Raw genomic sequence first — 20,344 nt, 5'->3', positions numbered from 1 at the left:
CTAGGGGTTTCAGCACAGACTGCCCTGGCCACTATAACACACCCTTTTCAGTATGGTACCTCAGAGGCCAGAGATAACATATGGGTACAGATTCATCACCTGCTGCTTTTTAATCACTATTGTATGAGATATGTGATGTAATATGAGAGCTACAGTATAGCGATATGCTAATATCCTCCAGACTGGCACTGACAAATGTGTTTTTGCCTCAAAATGGTTTGTTTCGATCTAAAACATCCTTTTGAATATGATGTTTGCCACAGGGCTGCAAACATGCTTCGATAGGTCTTATTAATTTCCTGAACACTTTGATGATAAAGACAAGCAGTTTGCCTGTGAACTATTTTTCTGTTATGACAGCTCTAATAAGTATTTATGAGCAAGCTGTGAAGACGAGCGAACGAACAGTTCAGTTCTTTGAAGGTTTATAGGAGATAAAACTGACACCCTGCAGAATGCTAATAGTGATTTGTTGCAAAGTTAAATCAAGTATAAATGTAATTATTGTTTCGAAATGTAGATCTTTGACAGCACTGGTGCAATAAAACACTGATTGGTTTGTGATAATATTATGATTCAATATTGTTATTTTGTGGGACATTTAATAAGTGATGTTTGTCAGTAGAAAGGAGAATCTCATAAAACATATCAAAAGCATAAAAAAGAAACGGATAATTTCACTTCAAAATCAAAAGGATATTTTATTTTATTTTATTAATTCCAAAAATCAATTAACAAAAATATGAAAAGTAGGAAGATTTTGTGTGGGCCTACTCATAATTACATAAACAGCTGTTTAGGTATGACATTCTTATAAATAAATAAATAAATAAATAAATAAATAAATAAATATATATATATAGTGCAAAATAACATGCCTCACAAACTGGCATAACTGTGTTGGTTCTGTTCAAATATAAATGTACAAATATACATTTTTCATACACATGGTCTATTTAAGTTTTCAGTTCAGCTTTCGTTTCTGGCCGGTCTGTTCGAAGAAGTGAATCTTAAATCATTTGTGCAGACCTTACGGGCAGCTTCCTCTTATTACTTCACAGTTTTGTTTTCTTGGTGTGACTTAATTTCAGCTCCAGAGGAAGAGGCATATAGGAAATGACATTGTGGCCATTGTGTTCCAAGAAGAAAATACACCATTTGTTCCCGATATGATTGCATCAAATTTCCTTCACGCTTATGTAGTGGTTCAAGTAGAGAACGCCTGCACTGATAACGTCCTCTATAAGGTAATTACAATTTTTTGAATTTTTTCATGCCATGGATTTATGTGAATTGTGTATTTCTAATAGGAATATTTGAAAATTCTACACATTGATGTTTTCCAATAGTTAAACAATGTGCTGAAGACTTTTTTTTTGAAGTGATATCAGGCATAATTTCTTTTGTGATATTTTAGGTATCTGTTACGGCAAGAGATGATGTGCCTTTCTTTGGACCAGCCCTCCCAGACCCAGCTGTCTTTAAAAAGGTACACCTTTTCAGTTTGTATTCATGTAATGTGACTAATTCCATGTGAAATATTTTCCCGGAACTCAAAAATGGAACAGATTTTTTTATTTTTATTTTTACAAAATTCTACACGTCCTTCAAGCACTGATGTTAATTTATAAAGTACTGTATTTGGCTTATTAATTATTCTTTCAGATGCCAACAAGTACTTTTAGTTCATTCTCACTTTATTTAAATACTTTCCGGATTTTATAATATGCTGACAAATTATATGAATAAATATAGTTGTACTTAAAAAATTAAATAAAAATCAATTTAAACAATTTCACTGCCAGTATAGTTTGCTGGCAAGGAGTAGTTCACCCAAAAATGTTGCTGAAATGTACTATCCAAGATTTGTTTCTTCATGGGATTGAAGAAATTCTGAGTAAGTGATGTAATGCTAAATTTCTCCAAATCTGTTCCCATGAAGAACCAATCTACATCTTGGTCAGAGGGTCTTTCAGCAAATATTCACTCTTAGGTGAGGTATTGCTTTGATATTAAATTAAAATTAAATGTATGCAATTAGCAGACGCTTTTATCCAATGCGATTATTTTTTACCTAACATATAATATGACTGATATGACTGAATTAATAAATAATTGAACTAATATATAATTCACCTATAATTGTATCAAAAAATAAATAAATAAAATATTTAGGAACTGTTCTTTGTATAAATCTAATTTAATCTCATGTTCATTGTGTTTTGTGTAGAGTCCAGAGTTTCATGAGTTCCTCTTGACCAAACTGATCAATGCTGAATATTCCTGCTATAAAGCAGAGAAGTTTGCCAAGCTGGAGGTGAGAAGGGCATACGTGTTTGCATGTATTTGTGTAGGAGCATCTGCATGCATACTTGCTGTACATTAAATCTTGTTTCTCCAGGAGAGGACACGTTTTGCTCTGCTGGAGACTTTATATGAGGAGCTACACATGAACAGCCAGTCCATGATGGGACTGGGAGGAGATGATGACAAACTGGAGAATGGAGGAGGAGGCAGCAGTGGCTTCTTTGAGTCTTTCAAGGTAAAATCCATTTGAATCTCTTTAACTAGTTAAAAGAGTTTGTATTTGTTTAATTAATTACTGACAAAATGATGCTTATGTCTAACAAAAGAGTTCTGGTGAATGGCAGAGAAGAGTTTTGCATAATTTGCATACTGTCCATCCTATATGTGAGACTAGAATTGTTGCATCCCATATTGTTGTATGTTAAAATCAGCATAATATTGAAGTATGATCCATGCAGTATACACTGTAATATAATATTTAATTGCAAGTATGTAGTATGCTAGTCAAATCATGCCCACTATGTTCTCTCTAGCCCTCATATAAACAGTTGTAGCGCCCTCTATTGTTTGGCTTGCAGTGATGCAATGCATTCTTTTTCTCTTTCCAGCGAGTAATCCGCAATAGAAGTCAGTCTATGGATGCCATGGGCCTCAGTAACAAGAAACCACACACCGTCTCCACGAGCCACAGCGGAAGCTTTACACACAACCCCCCAGACACCACCAAAACACCCGGCATTGTGAGTATGAACACCCTTGTGACCCACAAATGAGTGCAGGCTGTCATGAGAAGCCCCAAAACAGTGTGGCAGCTTTAGTTTGTGCCAGTCTTCATGCCCTCTGACCCCGGTCGATCCCTGCGAGTTGGTTTGTGTCATTATTATGGCTCACATCATCTGAGGCTTGTGCTGATGTTAGACCGGGTCTTTATCATTTCCCCGTTACAAAAGAAAAAATTGTAATTAGCTCTTATGATCTGTTTGGATGGTGGTCGGTGGAACAGATGGGGCTCTCCACAAGTGACCGTCCCGTCTCCATTGCTATGACAACAAGAGCAACTGCAATAACTGAGAGAGCCTCTCATGACAGACTGCCGTAACAGCCTGTTAGCCATCCTAATGTACTAATGTGTCTGCAACAACTGTCACAGAAAGCCAGATAATTATCAAACGTGTGTGCAGAACTATAAACTTGCAGACAGCTTTGTTAAACAGAGATTTTTCCATCTGGACCTGTTTTCAAGGTCATCTTGGCGGCACTGCAATGCTTCATGAACCAATATTTAGACCAACTTAAATCACGCATCAAGCTCTGATGATGTTGAAGGGCTTGTCCGTTTTTATAAAAAATAGAACCCAGTTTTTGCTGTTTGTTAGCTGATATAATATAATATTCAATGTTTTGTGTTGAATCATAAAGCTGTCGTCACCCTGATGATTGATAGTAGACACAGCATGTCGATTTACACAAAGCATTTCACACACAATGGTCATTCAAAGTGCTCTATTTAAGCATAATAATAATAAACACATAAAAGTCAAGTTAAAATCAACAAAAATAAAATAAGAATTAAAACTAAAGAAAGTGCATGAATGGAAGATATTATGTAGGGGCTAATAAACTGAATCAAAATGTGACCCAAATGTGATTTCTCCACAGTCCTTGATTATTCCCGGGAAAAGCCCAACCCGTAAGAAATCTGGTCCATTTAGTTCCAGGAGGAGCAGTGCCATTGGGATTGAGAACATACAAGAAGTTCAAGAGAGAAGGTAAGAAAAATGTGGCTAGAAAACTATATATAAAAAAAGTAACAGAGGTTAGATTCTAGTGTGTATTAAGTGTGTACTGACAAATAAGTATCTTTTTATGTTAGGTTTATTATTATGAAAAATGCAGTTCTGAGAACAATAATTAAGAGTTAATCATTATGTTCCAGCAGTCGGGATGTGTCCCCGAGTCCACAGAGGACATCTGACGGTGGACACACCACTCAGGACCTCAGATTAGACAACTCGTCCAGTCAGAGCTCACCTGAGATGCAGATCACTAAGATTGGGTGAGCACCTTCTGGTTGCTGCATGGACGTATATATAATCTGATCTTTACATTCCTGGAAAGGCATCTATGATCATTTTTTGTTGTGCTATTTTATTTGCCCCTCAAGAATCATTTATTATTATCAGTGTTGAAAAGAGAAATGCTGCTTAAGATTTTTTTTCCCATAATAATTTGGAATAGAATTTTTCACTTTTGGTCAATTGGATGTTCAAACGTTAGTTTTTCCTCAATACAGGTATTCATTGTATTGAATGAATATCAAAAAAAAAAAAAAAATTGTACAGACCCCATGTGCATCAAAATCTTATTTCCTTTGAAATGTAATACTAGTACTAGTAAAACATAGATCCATTTATCTTCAAAGTCAAATAACACGTTCATGTTTGGTAAGTAAATAGCTTAACCTGAGGATATAGGTGGGTTGTTCAAAGGGAACAATAGGTAATTGCTCACAGGCCGCTCCTTGTTAGGTTCAGATTTTTATTACCCTTTACATAAAACCACTCCCAGCAGCAAATAATAGATATTTTTTGCTATATCATATTTGAGTTCAAATGTCATCATCGTCAATGAGTCATTAGAAATACATCTACTTTGAAGATCTCTGAATGTGTTGAGTTATTAACACCTGCAATCACCAAACATGACTATGGCTAGTGCTATCAAAACATAATACTTTATCATTATGCAATAGCAAAATACAGGCCAAACAACAGCTTTTAATCACATGGACAGAGCAGCTAATGCAAATAATTTTTTTTTTTTTTTTTTTTTTTTTAAAAGTGTGATACAATCATTGAATCAAACATACCACAACCAACTTTCAAAATATGAATGCATCTAAATCTTTGACCATATGCATTTAATAATGGTTAGTTAAATGCACATAAAATGATGCATTTACTTGTCTTGCTCTTATCAATTTAAAGATGTTGAAAAGTTTTAGAGACCGCTTTCAGTAATTTCAGATTTTTAGGTGAAGAGTTTTTTATTTGACCTCATATGTGTGCATATGTATGTGTTTGTAGTTCGGCCCTGTGCTGTCGAGCTCCCTCGATCCCAGAGTCTCAGGATCTGTCTCGCTCCTCGTCCAATGCCAGTAGCTTCACCAGTGTGGTGGAGGAGAACGAGCAGGAACATGAAGCGACCGAGGACTATGACACAGGACTGGTACGGTCACATACACACATTACTCATAATTGATCAATACATGACTCATATTCTATTTAAAAGATAGGTACATTTTGGTATCAGAATGTTCTAAGGGAGAGAAAACCAGATGTATTTAGACGCCCATACTGTTCGCTTGCGAATGCATACAGGCGTAACGGAATTTGCATTTAATTGTCTGAACAGATGTATCAATACAACTATATGATTTGGCAAGACTGACTAGTTCTCTTGTTTGCATATGTTTTACATTTTTCTGGGAAAAAAGGAGAGTCTGTCTTCAGCCGGTACGCCTCACAAACGAGATTCGTTTTCATACAGCGGCGTGTGGTTGGAAGACGGCCCTGGCACTACTAGTCAGAGCAGTTCACACGGTGAGACAGAACAAACATTTCTCCTCCCAACAACCCAAGCACATATCTGTTAAACTAAAAGGATCGCCTAATGATGATTTATGTGTTCGACTGCACGTAAAATGTTGCATTGAGGAGATATTCTTGATATGAGATCATTCAGAAGAGAGAGCATATAAATAGGAAAATATTGGAGAGCTATTTTTCACCTGTTGCTCTCATAAGTTGCAGATGTGCTATATAGTCTGTGTAGTATGAGCAAATATTGTATCATAATGACTAAGGAAAGAAGGACTCCATGTACATGATCATTTCTTTTTAAAAATACTACCGTTTTAGTATTTATGTAATTGTGTTAAGGCTTTAACAGTCATCTGTTTCACTATAGGTCCCCTTCGACAGCAATCTGAACCTCGTCCTAAAACAGAGAGACAGCACTCGGTAAGAACATCTAGTCATGAAGATGCCATATATATATATTCCTACAGGCTGCGCAGAATAAAAATGATAATAATAATAAACCTTGAATAATGTTATAAGTTGATCTCGAGAAAACTCAGTATCACTCCTTTATAGTCATAACAAGAGCGTTCTCTCTGTACCTGTGGACATCAGATTTAATGTCGTTTATCTTTGTATTTGATTTGTTCTGTGTGTGTTTATTCTACATAGAACTGCTAGCTGTCCTGTAGGCTGTAGATGACTTCGTGGATGTCCATCAACAGGTTATTATATGTTATGATGTGTTTGTTGGGCTGGTGTCATTTAAGTGTATTTGCATTGTTATTATAACTCTTAATGACCTAATTTGGTCTCTTTTTGTTAAGTTAGTTGTGTTGCTGTTTGTAATGTAGCATGCCATTTAGAAAATCACACAATAGTATTCAAAGGTTTGGGGTCAGCAAGATATTTAAGATCATTTTTGAAAAAAGCTGATACTTTTATTCAACAAAGATTGAAAGTGACAGTAAAGAATCCTGAAAAAGCATGAAGCACTACTGCTGTTTTCATCATTGATGATAATAATGAAGAGCAAAGCAGCATATAATAATGATTCCTGAAGGATCGTGTGACGCTGAAAACAGGAGAAATGATGCTGAAAATTCAGCTTTGCTATCACGGGAATTTAATTGAACTATATTAACCAGAAAACTTGTAATACTATTTCAGTATCCACTGTTTTTACTGTATTTTTGTTAAGAGACGGCTTTCAAAAGCATTATACAGGCTTACTAGCCCCAAACCTTTAACCTGTATATATTCATAAACCTTATTCTCAGTAATCAGTATTAATTCTGTCTTATTTTCAGCATTTTCATAAGCAGCCCTCTGCAGCGGACGCTCGATGTGAGTCCTGAGATGTGAGACACAGATGTGAACAGCCTGGAGGCGTACCGTCGGGCATGTGTGCATCAGAGTATCAGCGCGCTCTTGTAAGGACTCGACCCCCTTATCTTCTATCATGTGGCTGTTGGTCTGTAGGCAAAATAGCAAACCTGCCTGGCTTGTGTTGAAGGCAGAAGAAGAACAGAAGAGCTGCCAGCAGGCGACGAATCACGCTTGATTATGGCCTTATCATAGGCTTGATTGCTTTCTTTCTTTCTTTCTGTTCACAGTGGCCCTCATTGTGTGGGTTTGGGTTTTATTTGTCATATATTTATTTATTTATTGAGTAGTTCTTTTAGTAACGGGGGTGGTACGCTGTCACAAGCTTTTGGCATCTTTCAGAATAACAAATGAGGTTCAACCTAAACCCATCATGCTTAAAATACACATGAACCTGCGAAGCACTGTAAAACACATCTATGTGTGGTTCTGTTTTGTCGCCTTTTGTGTAATGATGTAGAAAAATGAATCTAGGTAAACGTTAAATACTGTTGTTCAGAGTAGTTCTCTATCTTGTTGTATCGAGCACCCAAGTCATTTCCAGTCCCGTCCAATAAATGAAGCGTGGGCATTATAATTTATGATCAAATTAATAGACCAGGTGTGAGATGCTGTATACTTTTTAAATAGTATTTATTAAGATTATGCTGTTTTACTGATCAACATATTTTGTATGGCCACAGCTGTTTGTGGTCCGATTGACACGTGTGTGAACTGTACGCTAATGTAGTAGCCTCATGTTTGTAGTTTTAAGTTTTAAAGCTAGCAGTGCAGATTAAATGTCTCTCAACTCCACTATATTGAAGTCCTGAAGACCTTTTAGTTTATATGACAGGTGAGCAATATGAATGTAAAACTGGTGGATATGAATTATGGAAAACACTAGATCAGACTATATTCATCTGATGCTTTATGTTCAACAGCAGATGTTGGGCATTTTATTTTGTTTTCAAACACAAATGCGTGTTTCATTGATTACAATCAAAAATGCCCATTTTAGATTAGATAATCAAAATAATATTTTAGCTTTTAAACATAGCACTATGGTGTTAATGCTTTCCCATTCATCTCAGTGGCTTATCGGATACAATTTTTAATTTTTTGAGTCAGTCACTTGAGCCATAAATGTGATGAATTATTTTGAGCAACTATCCTAAGCTGCGACATTAGAACAGAAAGTCAGTCACTGGCAAAATATCAATGCTAATTTCTGTGTGATGCATATTTTAAAGAATACTATGGTATCTCTATCATCATTACCACAATTTCATGCCCAAAAACATGAAAATACCTAGGTTCTTTTTTGTATGACTAATTTCCAAATTCGCTTCTTGTTTGAAGAGCTTTTTTTCTCATAAATAATGCGGTTTGGATGATTTCAGGGGTGATGCTTCTAAATGTTTCTGGAAAAGTTAAAATATTTTAGGCTGGCTGAATCCATACTCGAGCTGTGTCAGTTCCCGAAGTCTCTGCTGATTGGTCAAACTGTTCATAATGTGTTTGCACATGCTAGAAACATGAAGCACAAACTTGTTCCAAACAAACACCGACTGCTTTCTGCAAGTGATTGTGTTCTCCTTTACAAGTGCTTATTATGCTACTTTTATGAAATGTTTCTCTGTAAATATATTTTCTCCTTTTTTTGTAATAAAACAAAATAAATTGTTTAATAAAGATCAGAAGGGTTCATGGAATGTTTATTGTGCTGTAATCTACATTATTAGGAGTAAGATAATACACACAAAAAATACACACCCAAGACCATCACCAGTTATAAAAAGAAATTTCCAGTCATTATTATTGAGGCAACACAGAATGAACATTAATGGTTCATAGTTATGAAACCCCAGTACAGACTTCAAAAGCTTTTCTGTTGTTGTTAGAAAAAAATAAACAACTGGAGAGTGTTTCATAAACCAAGTTTACTTTATAAGTCAGCCTTATTTCAGTTAGTCAGACTTATTTTGAACCAAATCAACTGACAGTAAGTCAGACTAACTGAAATAAACCTAACTTGTTTGGTAAACTTATTTTATGAAACCGGCCCAACTACTCTTAAGCTGTAAACATTTACAATTATTTTGAACAACTTCAACTTGTAATTGTTAGCCCTTAATCTTCTTACAAATCTTGATACAGTACCACCGCAGCTTCAGGAGTAACTATACTGTTAAAAACAAGGCCTGGTTTACAGAGGAAAGTTATAAGAACTGACAAACTATTAAAAAAAAAAGTATTTGCTCATACTCATGTTGTTTCATAAGTATATGGTTTGCTCTCTTTTTCACGGTTTGCTGCATTTACTGAAATATCTGTTCCTCATGGAAAGCGGTTATATTACTTCAGAACACAGCGCAAATTAATGTGAATGATTTTTGGACTACTTTCTTATTCTATACAGCACCTTGTTGTTATATGGAAAAGAGCTACTTAAACAAAATGAGGGTGAGTAAATGAATTATCCCATTAGTATTTCACTCTATGCATTGTTTTTGGCTAGAATGAACTTGTTGCGAGACTTAATAGGCACTCTCTCTCACAGCTCTAGGTTCCACCATCTGAAAGGGGACGGCTCTCGAAGGACGTTGGAACCGCAGTGAACTTCACCCAGCAGTTTGTGGTACGGGGCAAAGTCATCAATGAAGGTACATTTGAGGCCCAGAGGCTCCAGAAGAGAACACACCTCTGTCTCCAGAGCACACCTGCCATTCACCTTCGGCCCAAACGGTTTTGGGATGCCCAGCTGATCCCCCAACACGATCATGTTCACCTGAGGGTGCATACATACAAAACAAAGGTCAATGCAATGGGAAAACTATAATATTAGATTCCTAAAGGATCTCATTGTAGAATATTAATGGGCATTTGATATGACAGGTTAATAATACTTTAGTTATGCACTGTTTTCTAGATTGATGATAGCGATGAATGTTTCTTGAGCAGCAAATCTGCATATAGGTATTTCTGATGGATCATGTGACAATGAAGACTGGAGTGATGAAGCAGGAAATTTAGCTTTGCATCATGAATAAGTAAAGAAACAACAACATTTGTTTAAAAAAAAAAAGTAATAATATTTTACAATATTATTGTATTTCTAAGTAAGTAAATGCAGTCTTGGTGAGAAAAAGAGAGTGTGTTTTGACTGATTGACTTCCCATTATAAGTCATAAAAAGCTCAAATGTGATCGGATGTTCGGGAAGTTCTTATAAATGTGCTGTACCATGTCAGGGTAGTAAGCCACAGCCCTGGGGCCTGTTTTCTCTTCTAAGACTTTAAACAGGATGGGCAAATCAATGATGTCTTCATCATCCAACCCCAGCTCTTTCTTCAGCACGTCTCTGTTCCAGTCAATACAGTTCTGAGTGAAAGATTAGATGATGCCAGCATTATTCTTTCTCATGAAAAAGATAGAAATATCAAGATACTGTTTGGATATGCATCTTAATATATTGTGAATGTTGTTTCACTGACCTGCACATATAGGTTTTCAGCCTGTAGCTTTTTGTCGCTCAGAATCTCATTTACAGAGATGGTCTCTGGCAAATCTGTTCAGGTAAAACCGTTAACTAGGATGTGAACTGTGGTGGATGGTAAGCTTTTTTTGGTACAGAAAATTCGGGAGTGTTTACCTGGAAACATGACTGCTTCTCCAAGTCCTTTCTTTTGTAAGCTTTTGAAAACTTTGTATCCGGCGTCAGGGCTAGCCAGCAGCAACCGGAATTTCTGAACAATCAAACCATTTCAGTTAGCACTGTTTTGGGTATTTAAAAAAAAAAAAAAACACTGGCTATGTTCAGAATAATTCTGAACATATCGGTTTACCTTTCGGTCAGGGGCTGGAACAAAGGTCATGAACTCATCCACATGACCCACAACCAGCCAATCAGAGTACAGAGCTATCGGCGCTTGAACTTTCTGTGCCCACAGGAAGTCCTGGACCACTCGGGTCATGTTTCGGCCACGAGTTGCACTTAAAATTAAACACAAATATTCTTGTTTAATCAATCATCGTATATATTGAGTGGAGGCTTTGGAGAGTTGTGGTACTTACGTAGGGAACGCCACTCCAATGATGATCCTGCCAAGTGGGTAACTCTTCCCGTTGACTGTGACTGGTGGACTAACCTCCAGGTTACCGAAGGAGTCCAGACTGGTGACCTTCTCATTCAAAGCATGCCGTGTCACGTACCCAAAGTCTGGCCCCTGTGACACAGTGTTTTAGTGTTTCTATACATATTTAGATGCTAATGTTGGTTTTGAATAACAAATTTGTCTTTGTGCATTTAGCCTTCTCGCTCACCAGAATGGACTCGTAGGGGAAATCCTTAAGATCTCCGTCACGAGGAGAGTCTAGTACAACAGGGAACTGGTGATGGGGAGAGTCAATGTAGCCAAACTCAAGCTCATCCTGTGGAGCGTGTCAGTAGGAATTACTCATCTCATATGATAGTCATCCGACAAGCTTGTCTAGTTCACACTACAGTAAATCATCATATGACAGTTTGATAGTGTAGGAAAATCACTTTATCAAACAGTGGAATGCAAATAGAATTATCTTTTTTGTGTCAAAGTATTTTTCCTGTAAGGGTTCTATCAAACAAATAATGTTTTAGAATATTAATGACTGGCATATATACACACATAATAGTTTAAAAATGTGGGTTTCATTTATTTGATAATAATAAAACGATAATATGCTTGTTTTTTGTTTTTTTTAAACAGTTCCTTTTTTTCAAGATTCTTTGATGAATAGGAAGATCAAAGGAGCATTTATTTGTTTGTGTTTGTCAATTTAATGCATCCTTTCTGACTAAATGTTTTCTGTGAAAATATTTACTTTTTATAGACTGATTGATCTCATTTTTATTGATTGAATGGATTGACTGATTTCGCTGACCTGCATCCAGCGGTCTCCTCGATTCATGTACTCATGACATATTTTCAGTTTGTAGCCACACTTGTCCACCAGGTTCCTTATGCTCTTCAGGAAGGTGTAGTTATCATTTGTGCTGCCAGAAAGACAAAAGGAAATGATTAACCCCCATGACTTTACGAGACGAAAGAGGTGAGTAGCAGAAAATACTTGGAAATATCTGTATCTATTTCTAGGAAATGGCATTATTTGTTAAATGATATATGAAGGGTTAAAGAAAGGTTGGACTGAATCACCTGCACACATACACCTCCACAGGTTTGAGGGTGTTTGGGGTCATGATCCAGGGAGAAATATGAAATACAACTGTATCTGTGAAGATGGGCGTTTCAGGGAAACCCTTGTAAGAAAATAATTAGTATTTAGCGGTTATTAAAGAATTATATTACCCTCCTCCCAAAAACAGTTTTAGTCCTTTTATGGAAGAGTTTTAGAGTGTAACTTTTATTATATGACGGAAGTAGTTCTTGCAGTAAGTAAAAGAACAAAGTATGATGTCCTGTAGGTTGTGAGAGAGATCAGAGAGTCGTCTCCTTCGCTAACCTTGCCACAGGGCTCTAGTAGACTGAGGTTGATGGTGACGAGCCCATCAAAGTCTTTATCAGGGAAGCGAAGACCCTCTACAAAGAACGCTAGTTCAGTTTTGCCTCCCAGGTAGGGCACTTCCTGTGTCAGCGTGTCCATTCCCACCACCATGATATAGTCTTTCAGGAACAACTTCAAGAGTTTGTGCTCTGGTAAAAGAAAGAGATTTGATAAAGTACTAATGTACCAGTTTTCGCCTCCATCTAATTAAATGTATCAGCATTATCAACTTGCACATCACATGCCTGAAAAATTACTATACATTTTCAAGCCTTCTCTTTTCCACAAATAATTTAAGGAATACTTTTTCCAAACAATGCATTCTGCTTTTTCAGTAGAGCACAAACTAAAAATTAGGTTAAAAAAAATCATTAGAGTTCATAGTAAACACTATACAAGCGCCGAAAAGCATTGTTCTTTCAAAATCTATTGAAAATATTTTTTATCATATATATATATATATATATATATATATATATATATATATATATATATATATATATATATATATATATATATATAATTTTTATTTTTATTTTATTATTCACTCACTCCACACGTCATCTTCTTTTGCAGTTGTCCGAGGTCTAAAGACTCTCACGTTGTCTGAAGTGGTCTGCGAGATGTGCATAGTCAGTTTATAGCCTTCAGGAAGTTCAGCGGGACCGTTGGTGCGCAGGATCATCTTGGACATGTCCTGTAAATCTGCCATCAAAAAATATATAAGTTTTTAGAATGATTCTCACTTACTTCCCACAGCAAGACATTTGAAGAGAGGAGTCACATGTTGACTAAGCTAACAGTTCAATATGCACAGAAAAATACACCACAATTTAGTGAAGTTTTTTTATTATTTTTTTTACCAGTACTAAATAAACCAGAGTTTGATTTAAATTAAACCAGTAAAAATTCACTGGACTTGCACTGCATTCTGGCCAAATAGGATTAATAATGAACGAATAATAAGGAAGCATTGTTTGAAAATGCTGTTTAAGTACACAACACCCCAGGCTTTGGTACAAAGTCTATTTACACTTAACAACCGTCTGCGGCGAGACTTTAATCCATTTCATATCTGAAACTAGACCTGCCCAGACTCACCTGACACTTTATTGATCTCAGCAACCTCACTGTCCAGTGTCTTCTGGTAAGTGGTCTCGGAGTCACAGTTGACCAGCAGAACTGCACCGTGGCCATTAGGACCCCACTTCCATGATCCCTAGATCCAAAATCCAATACTATCACACATTCTTCAAACAAAGAAAGCACTATGCAGTTGGAACACAAAAGAAGATACTTTTCGAAAGTCATTGAGGTAAAAAAAAAAACTCGGGCCCCTATTATGGAAGCCTGTTCATGCCACAAATGTAAAAAAAAAAGGAAGGAAAATTAAGAAAGGCAATTGCAACTTTTTATTTTACAATTTTCTACAATTATGAATATTGTACACAGAATTCTGAGTTATATCTCGCAATTCTGAGTTACAGTATATTTTGAAATTTTTAGTTTTTCTTGAAATTCTGAGTTATATGTCACAATTCTTAGTTATATCGTGCAATTCCGAGTTATGGCTCGCAGTTCTCAGTTTTTCATTTTTACATCTCACAATTCTATTTTTTGTTGCTGCCACAGAACAAAAAATATTAATTTTTTGTATTGCATTTGCGAATTTATATCTCGCAGTTCTGATGTTTCTTCTTGGAATTCTGAGTTTATATCTCTCAATTCTGAAAAACGTCAGATCTCAGATATTACTCCCATACAAGAAAAAAAACTAAAAATTGTAAGATTAAAATATTAGAATTTTTCTAAATATGTTTTGTGTTTACCCATGTCCAAGCCTGTAGCAATAAGCCAAAAACAAAGCATCCCAATAATACTGACACAGAACAGATCGAAAGACAACAAGCAAACAAAGCTCACCTTGTTTGGATTGTTTTTCTCAACAACGCCATCGCGGTCAGCGTCTACGTCCAGAGATATCTCTGCAACAGAACCAAGACAACATGAGGCTTGCCTGTTCCTTCAGTCCCACCAGCATGAGGCTGTTTATGGTTACAGCACAGACACTGTTTACATAAGCATTATTCATAAACACAGGCATAGCCTATGTCTCAAAATAAAAACATGCGAGACGTACCGACAGCTGTTAGATGGAGCACGGCGTCCCCGAGCGACTCTGATTTCTCTCCATAGTACCTCACAGACAGCTGAAACCGATCAGAACGAAACAAGCATACGCTGGATTATTGCGACAATTATTGTGGTTTTCTTTGATTACTAAATTGATTCATTATTGTACTTATTGCATTTAAAAATGTGCTAAATATGCCTTCAAGTTGTGAGTGCTAGATAGTGTTGTGAAAGTGACGTGAGATCACTTCGACACATAAACCTCAGTTTCCTGCACAGACTAGTACCAGGGTAAACCACAGCGTATGCATCAGACTAACAAGGCTGACAAGGCAAGCGGTTTCCTGTCTGCATTTGTCAATGTCTTTCAGTTCTGTTTATTTTCTAATAGACTATTACCTGTTTTAATGCAAAGGCTAGTCATACTTTACAACGAATAAAAAACATACCCAAATGGAATCTGCCCACAAACTCCTTTTAAATATTTGTGCTAGTGTGAGGATTTCTGATACAAGTTTAGTATTTCTGGCCAAGTTTTCAAACATTTTACCTGGTTTCAATCTATTCTTTAGAATTTTCTTTCAAACACGGAAAAATTCCCAAGATTTTTTCTGTGTTTGGTTCTAATGTAAATATTTTCTCAAACACAAATGTGATTGGATGCACTGCAGGTACCTTGGTGTCGTTTGCAGTCTCGCTGACTGCATCCATGGTGACGATGAGGACAGAGTTTGGGGTGAGGGGGTACGGAGCAGCGTTCCTGTCCCCGGCCGTGGAAGTGACCTTGTATTGCACGTTTGGGCCGCATTTTATCGAGAAGGATTTGGACTGCGGTGGAGCACACCTGTCGAAAGCAATCATACATACACCGACACATTATAAATGTATCCATTCCACTGTAGGATATTATACAATAGAACCGTATTGCACCATTTCATACCCAATTTAAATAAACATAAGTTTTCAAATATCTGGAGTCGGCAGGGATACATTAAACTGATCAAAAGTGACATTAAAGACATTTAGGTTCTGATTCAACCTGTGGACCAACACTTCAAGACCATTTAGTAAAATACTATGCCAATTAAAATCTACAAACCTTTTAAACCATGAAAAACTAAATTTTCTGACATGAATGAATGGATTTACATTAACAGCTCTAGCATATCACACCACTGATGAGACTCTGGAGCAGGACATGTCACCAATCCAAATGTCATAATTACAGCATTAGATAGTGGGTTATTTATAATATATTTAGGATCCAATTCTATCTTCTAAGAGAGCAAGCATTAGTCATGATGATGTTGCTGGGGAACTGTCTATTTCAGTACTGGCTAATAAAAAAAATTGATAAAGTCTTTCAAACCTAAAAGAAAAAAGCTATTATGAAGTCTGTAAAGACAATAGCCGACAGTGGCAGTTATAAACAGAAGCATTGAGACAGAACTCAGTGATGAATTTAAATAATGTTGCAGCACAACGAGTGCATTCATCCGTCTTTGGAACTGCAAGGAGAAATTCTTCAATCAATGACCCCCCTCAATTCTCCCAGCAAAAAAAATAGTTATCCAGAACAAACAGATCAATATTGACAAACAGATCGATATCTGAAAATACTGAAACTTCAGTTCATTCCAGAATGATGTCGCCAATGAACTTTAGAAGCAGAACAACAATATAGCAATAAACCATGCTAGGAAAGTTGTATTAAATTCATATATAACATTTCAGTTGTCTATGTATAGGCTACATCACATGCATCCTTTTTAGTGACATTTTGTTTAAACGTTTGAGTTCCCAGAGTCTGAAATGAAATGCTTGTCAAAATAATAATAGTAATTTTGAAATTAATCCTTTTATTTTCTATTTGAATTCCTTAAATACATTCTTTTGATCTAAACTAAACTAAGTGGTCAGACAGTAACACACTTTAACCCTTTGCTTGATTTGACTGCGGTCAAGCCAGCCGCGCTTTGAAAATACACGGTCAAGCCAGCCGCACTTTTTTTTCCTTTGCGCGTGTAATCTTGCACTTACGGTACGGGTGCTGAGAGCAGTCAAAATGCATGTAAAGAAGCTGTCGTACACACGTTTCCTTTATACTTTCGCTTATTTTAACTCATTATTGTATATAGACGTTTGTGTTGTACATAAATCATTTTAAATCGTTTATTAGAGATTATAAATTACAATATTAATGATTTTCAGTGTGTGTGTATATATATATATATGTGTGTGTGTATATATATATATATATATATATACACACACATATATTTATATATATATATATATATATATATATATATATATATATATATATATATATATACACACATATATTTATATATATATATATATATATATATATATATATATATATATATATATATATATATATATATATATACACACATATATTTATATATATATATATATATATATATATACACATATATTTATATATATATATTTATATATATATATATATATATTTATATATATATATATATTTAATGCATTCTACCAATTGCACTGTCCCAGTTTCCTACACAAAGAAGTGTTCCTTTATATGTTAGCTCATTCTTTCATATCATATGCATTCAGAATGACCCTGACTATCACTGTATTCATTTTCAAAGCATTTTAATGTATAGTTGTGGAGAAAGCTAAAAGCAAAATCACCCCAAATAAAAAATGCATCCGAGAAATTGCAGTGTGTCCCATTTTTCAACATTCATAAAAAAGGTTGCTTTATAGGTTAGCTCATTCTTTCAAATCATATGTATTCAGAGTGATCCTGACTACCACTGTATTAATATTCAAGGCATTTTACTGTATAGTTTTGGAGAAAACCAAAAGCAAATTCACCCAAAACATCAAAATCCATTGTTGCACTTACACTTTTTCCCATTTTCCAAAATTCATATAAAGTGTTCCTTTATAGGTTAGCTCATTCTTTTAATGTATATGTATTCAGAGTGACCCAGACTACCACTGTATTAATTATCAAGGCATTTTACTGTATAGTTTTTTTAGAAAACTAAAAGCAAATTCACCCAAAACATCAAAGTCCATTGTTGCACTTACACTTTTTCCCATTTTCAAAAATTCATATAAAGTGTTCCTTTATAGGTTAGCTCATTCTTTTAATGTATATGTATTCAGAGTGACCCAGACTACCACTGTATTAATTATCAAGGGATTTTACTGTATAGTTTTGGAGAAAACTAAAAGCAAATTCCCGCAAAACATCAATCTCCATTGTTGCACTTAAACTTTTTCCCATTTTCAAAAATTCATATAAAGTGTTCCTTTATAGGTTAGCTCATTCTTTTAATGTATATGTATTCAGAGTGACCCAGACTACCACTGTATTAATTATCAAGCCATTTTACTGTATAGTTTTGGAGAAAACTAAAAGCAAATTCACCCAAAACATCAAAATCCATTGTTGCACTTAAACTTTTTCCCATTTTCCAAAATTCATAAAAGGTGTTCCTTTATAGGTTAGCTAATTCTTTCAAGTCATATGTATTCAGAGTGACCCCTACTTTCACTGTATTAATATTCAAGGCATTTTACTGTATAGTTTTGGAGAAAACTAAAAGCAAATTCCCGCAAAACATCAATCTCCATTGTTGCACTTAAACTTATTCCCATTTTCAAAAATTCATATAAAGTGTTCCTTTATAGGTTAGCTCATTCTTTTAATGTATATGTATTCAGAGTGACCCAGACTACCACTGTATTAATTATCAAGGGATTCTACTGTATAGTTTTGGAGAAAACTAAAAGCAAATTCACCCAAAACATCAAAATCCATTGTTGCACTTAGACTTTTTCCCATTTTCCAAAATTCATAAAAGGTGTTCCTTTATAGGTTAGCTCATTCTTTCAAGTCATATGTATTCAGAGTGACCCCTACTATCACTGTATTAATATTCAAGGCATTTTACTGTATAGTTTTGGAGAAAACTAAAAGCAAATTCCCGCAAAACATCAATCTCCATTGTTGCACTTAAACTTATTCCCATTTTCAAAAATTCATAAAAGGTGTTCCTTTTATAGGTTAGCTCATTCTTTTAATGTATATGTATTCAGAGTGACCCCTACTATCACTGTATTAATATTCAAGGCATTTTACTGTATAGTTTTGGAGAAAACTAAAAGCAAATTCACCTAAAACATCAAAATCCATTGTTGCACTTACACTTTTTCCCATTTTCAAAAATTCATATAAAGTGTTCCTTTATAGGTTAGCTCATTCTTTTAATGTATATGTATTCAGAGTGACCCCTACTATCACTGTATTAATTATCAAGGCATTTTACTGTATAGTTTTGGAGAAAACTAAAAGCAAATTCACCCAAAACATCAAAATCCATTGTTGCACTTATTCCCATTTTCCAAAATTCATAAAAGGGGTTACTTTATAGGTTAGCTCATTTTTTCAAGTCATATGTATTCAGAGTGACCCCTACTATCACTGTATTCATATTCAAGGCATTTTACTGTATAGTTTTGGAGAAAACTAAAAGCAAATTCCCGCAAAACATCAATCTCCATTGTTGCACTTAAACTTATTCCTATTTTCAAAAATTCATATAAAGTGTTCCTTTATAGGTTAGCTCATTCTTTTAATGTATATGTATTCAGAGTGACCCAGACTACCACTGTATTAATTATCAAGGGATTTTACTGTATAGTTTTGGAGAAAACTAAAAGCAAATTCACCCAAAACATCAAAATCCATTGTTGCACTTAGACTTTTTCCCATTTTCCAAAATTCATAAAAGGTGTTCCTTTATAGGTTAGCTCATTCTTTCAAGTCATATGTATTCAGAGTGACCCCTACTATCACTGTATTAATATTCAAGGCATTTTACTGTATAGTTTTGGAGAAAACTAAAAGCAAATTCCCGCAAAACATCAATCTCCATTGTTGCACTTAAACTTATTCCCATTTTCAAAAATTCATATAAAGTGTTCCTTTATAGGTTAGCTCATTCTTTTAATGTATATGTATTCAGAGTGACCCAGACTACCACTGTATTAATTATCAAGGGATTTTACTGTATAGTTTTGGAGAAAACTAAAAGCAAATTCACCCAAAACATCAAAATCCATTGTTGCACTTACACTTTTTCCCATTTTCCAAAATTCATAAAAGGTGTTCCTATATAGGTTAGCTCATTCTTTCAAGTCATATGTATTCAGAGTGACCCCTACTTTCACTGTATTAATATTCAAGGCATTTTACTGTATAGTTTTGGAGAAAACTAAAAGCAAATTCCCGCAAAACATCAATCTCCATTGTTGCACTTACACTTTTTCCCATTTTCAAAAATTCATATAAAGTGTTCCTTTATAGGTTAGCTCATTCTTTTAATGTATATGTATTCAGAGTGA

At 35.1% G+C, this 20,344-nt stretch overlaps 2 protein-coding genes across 12 annotated transcripts in view; one reads left to right on the top strand and one right to left on the bottom strand.

Annotated features, from left to right (window-relative positions):
* The window catches only part of LOC127960249 (rap1 GTPase-activating protein 1), a 70,794-nt gene extending 61,838 nt beyond the window's left edge, over window positions 1-8,956 (top strand). For 8 of the 10 annotated variants that reach the window (XM_052559887.1, XM_052559883.1, XM_052559884.1 and 5 more), the window contains 12 exons: window positions 1,092-1,247; window positions 1,418-1,489; window positions 2,231-2,317; window positions 2,402-2,542; window positions 2,916-3,047; window positions 3,967-4,076; window positions 4,244-4,363; window positions 5,394-5,535; window positions 5,804-5,909; window positions 6,277-6,329; window positions 6,561-6,613; window positions 7,199-8,956. In XM_052559887.1, coding sequence (XP_052415847.1) covers window positions 1,092-1,247; window positions 1,418-1,489; window positions 2,231-2,317; window positions 2,402-2,542; window positions 2,916-3,047; window positions 3,967-4,076; window positions 4,244-4,363; window positions 5,394-5,535; window positions 5,804-5,909; window positions 6,277-6,329; window positions 6,561-6,569 — 1,128 coding nt within the window. In that variant the 3' untranslated portion in view covers window positions 6,570-6,613; window positions 7,199-8,956. The remainder of the gene's footprint in view (window positions 1-1,091; window positions 1,248-1,417; window positions 1,490-2,230; window positions 2,318-2,401; window positions 2,543-2,915; window positions 3,048-3,966; window positions 4,077-4,243; window positions 4,364-5,393; window positions 5,536-5,803; window positions 5,910-6,276; window positions 6,330-6,560; window positions 6,614-7,198) is intronic. The other 2 variants (XM_052559880.1, XM_052559882.1) reach the window with 1 other exon arrangement.
* Window positions 8,955-20,344, bottom strand: part of LOC127960251 (protein-arginine deiminase type-2) — a 30,343-nt gene continuing 18,953 nt past the window's right edge. For both annotated transcript variants that reach the window (XM_052559888.1, XM_052559889.1), the window contains exons 2-16: window positions 15,605-15,773; window positions 14,937-15,006; window positions 14,720-14,781; window positions 13,898-14,015; window positions 13,349-13,501; window positions 12,755-12,945; window positions 12,448-12,551; window positions 12,176-12,287; window positions 11,579-11,686; window positions 11,330-11,481; window positions 11,101-11,248; window positions 10,908-11,001; window positions 10,750-10,823; window positions 10,499-10,636; window positions 8,955-10,044 (exon numbers count right to left, since the gene is read on the bottom strand). In XM_052559888.1, coding sequence (XP_052415848.1) covers window positions 9,811-10,044; window positions 10,499-10,636; window positions 10,750-10,823; window positions 10,908-11,001; window positions 11,101-11,248; window positions 11,330-11,481; window positions 11,579-11,686; window positions 12,176-12,287; window positions 12,448-12,551; window positions 12,755-12,945; window positions 13,349-13,501; window positions 13,898-14,015; window positions 14,720-14,781; window positions 14,937-15,006; window positions 15,605-15,773 — 1,927 coding nt within the window. In that variant the 3' untranslated portion in view covers window positions 8,955-9,810. The remainder of the gene's footprint in view (window positions 10,045-10,498; window positions 10,637-10,749; window positions 10,824-10,907; window positions 11,002-11,100; window positions 11,249-11,329; window positions 11,482-11,578; window positions 11,687-12,175; window positions 12,288-12,447; window positions 12,552-12,754; window positions 12,946-13,348; window positions 13,502-13,897; window positions 14,016-14,719; window positions 14,782-14,936; window positions 15,007-15,604; window positions 15,774-20,344) is intronic.

This window comes from Carassius gibelio, chromosome B6 (genome assembly GCF_023724105.1).
Source record: "Carassius gibelio isolate Cgi1373 ecotype wild population from Czech Republic chromosome B6, carGib1.2-hapl.c, whole genome shotgun sequence".
Taxonomy (NCBI): Eukaryota; Metazoa; Chordata; class Actinopteri; order Cypriniformes; family Cyprinidae; genus Carassius; species Carassius gibelio.
This window is presented reverse-complemented; position numbering and strand designations above follow the sequence as displayed.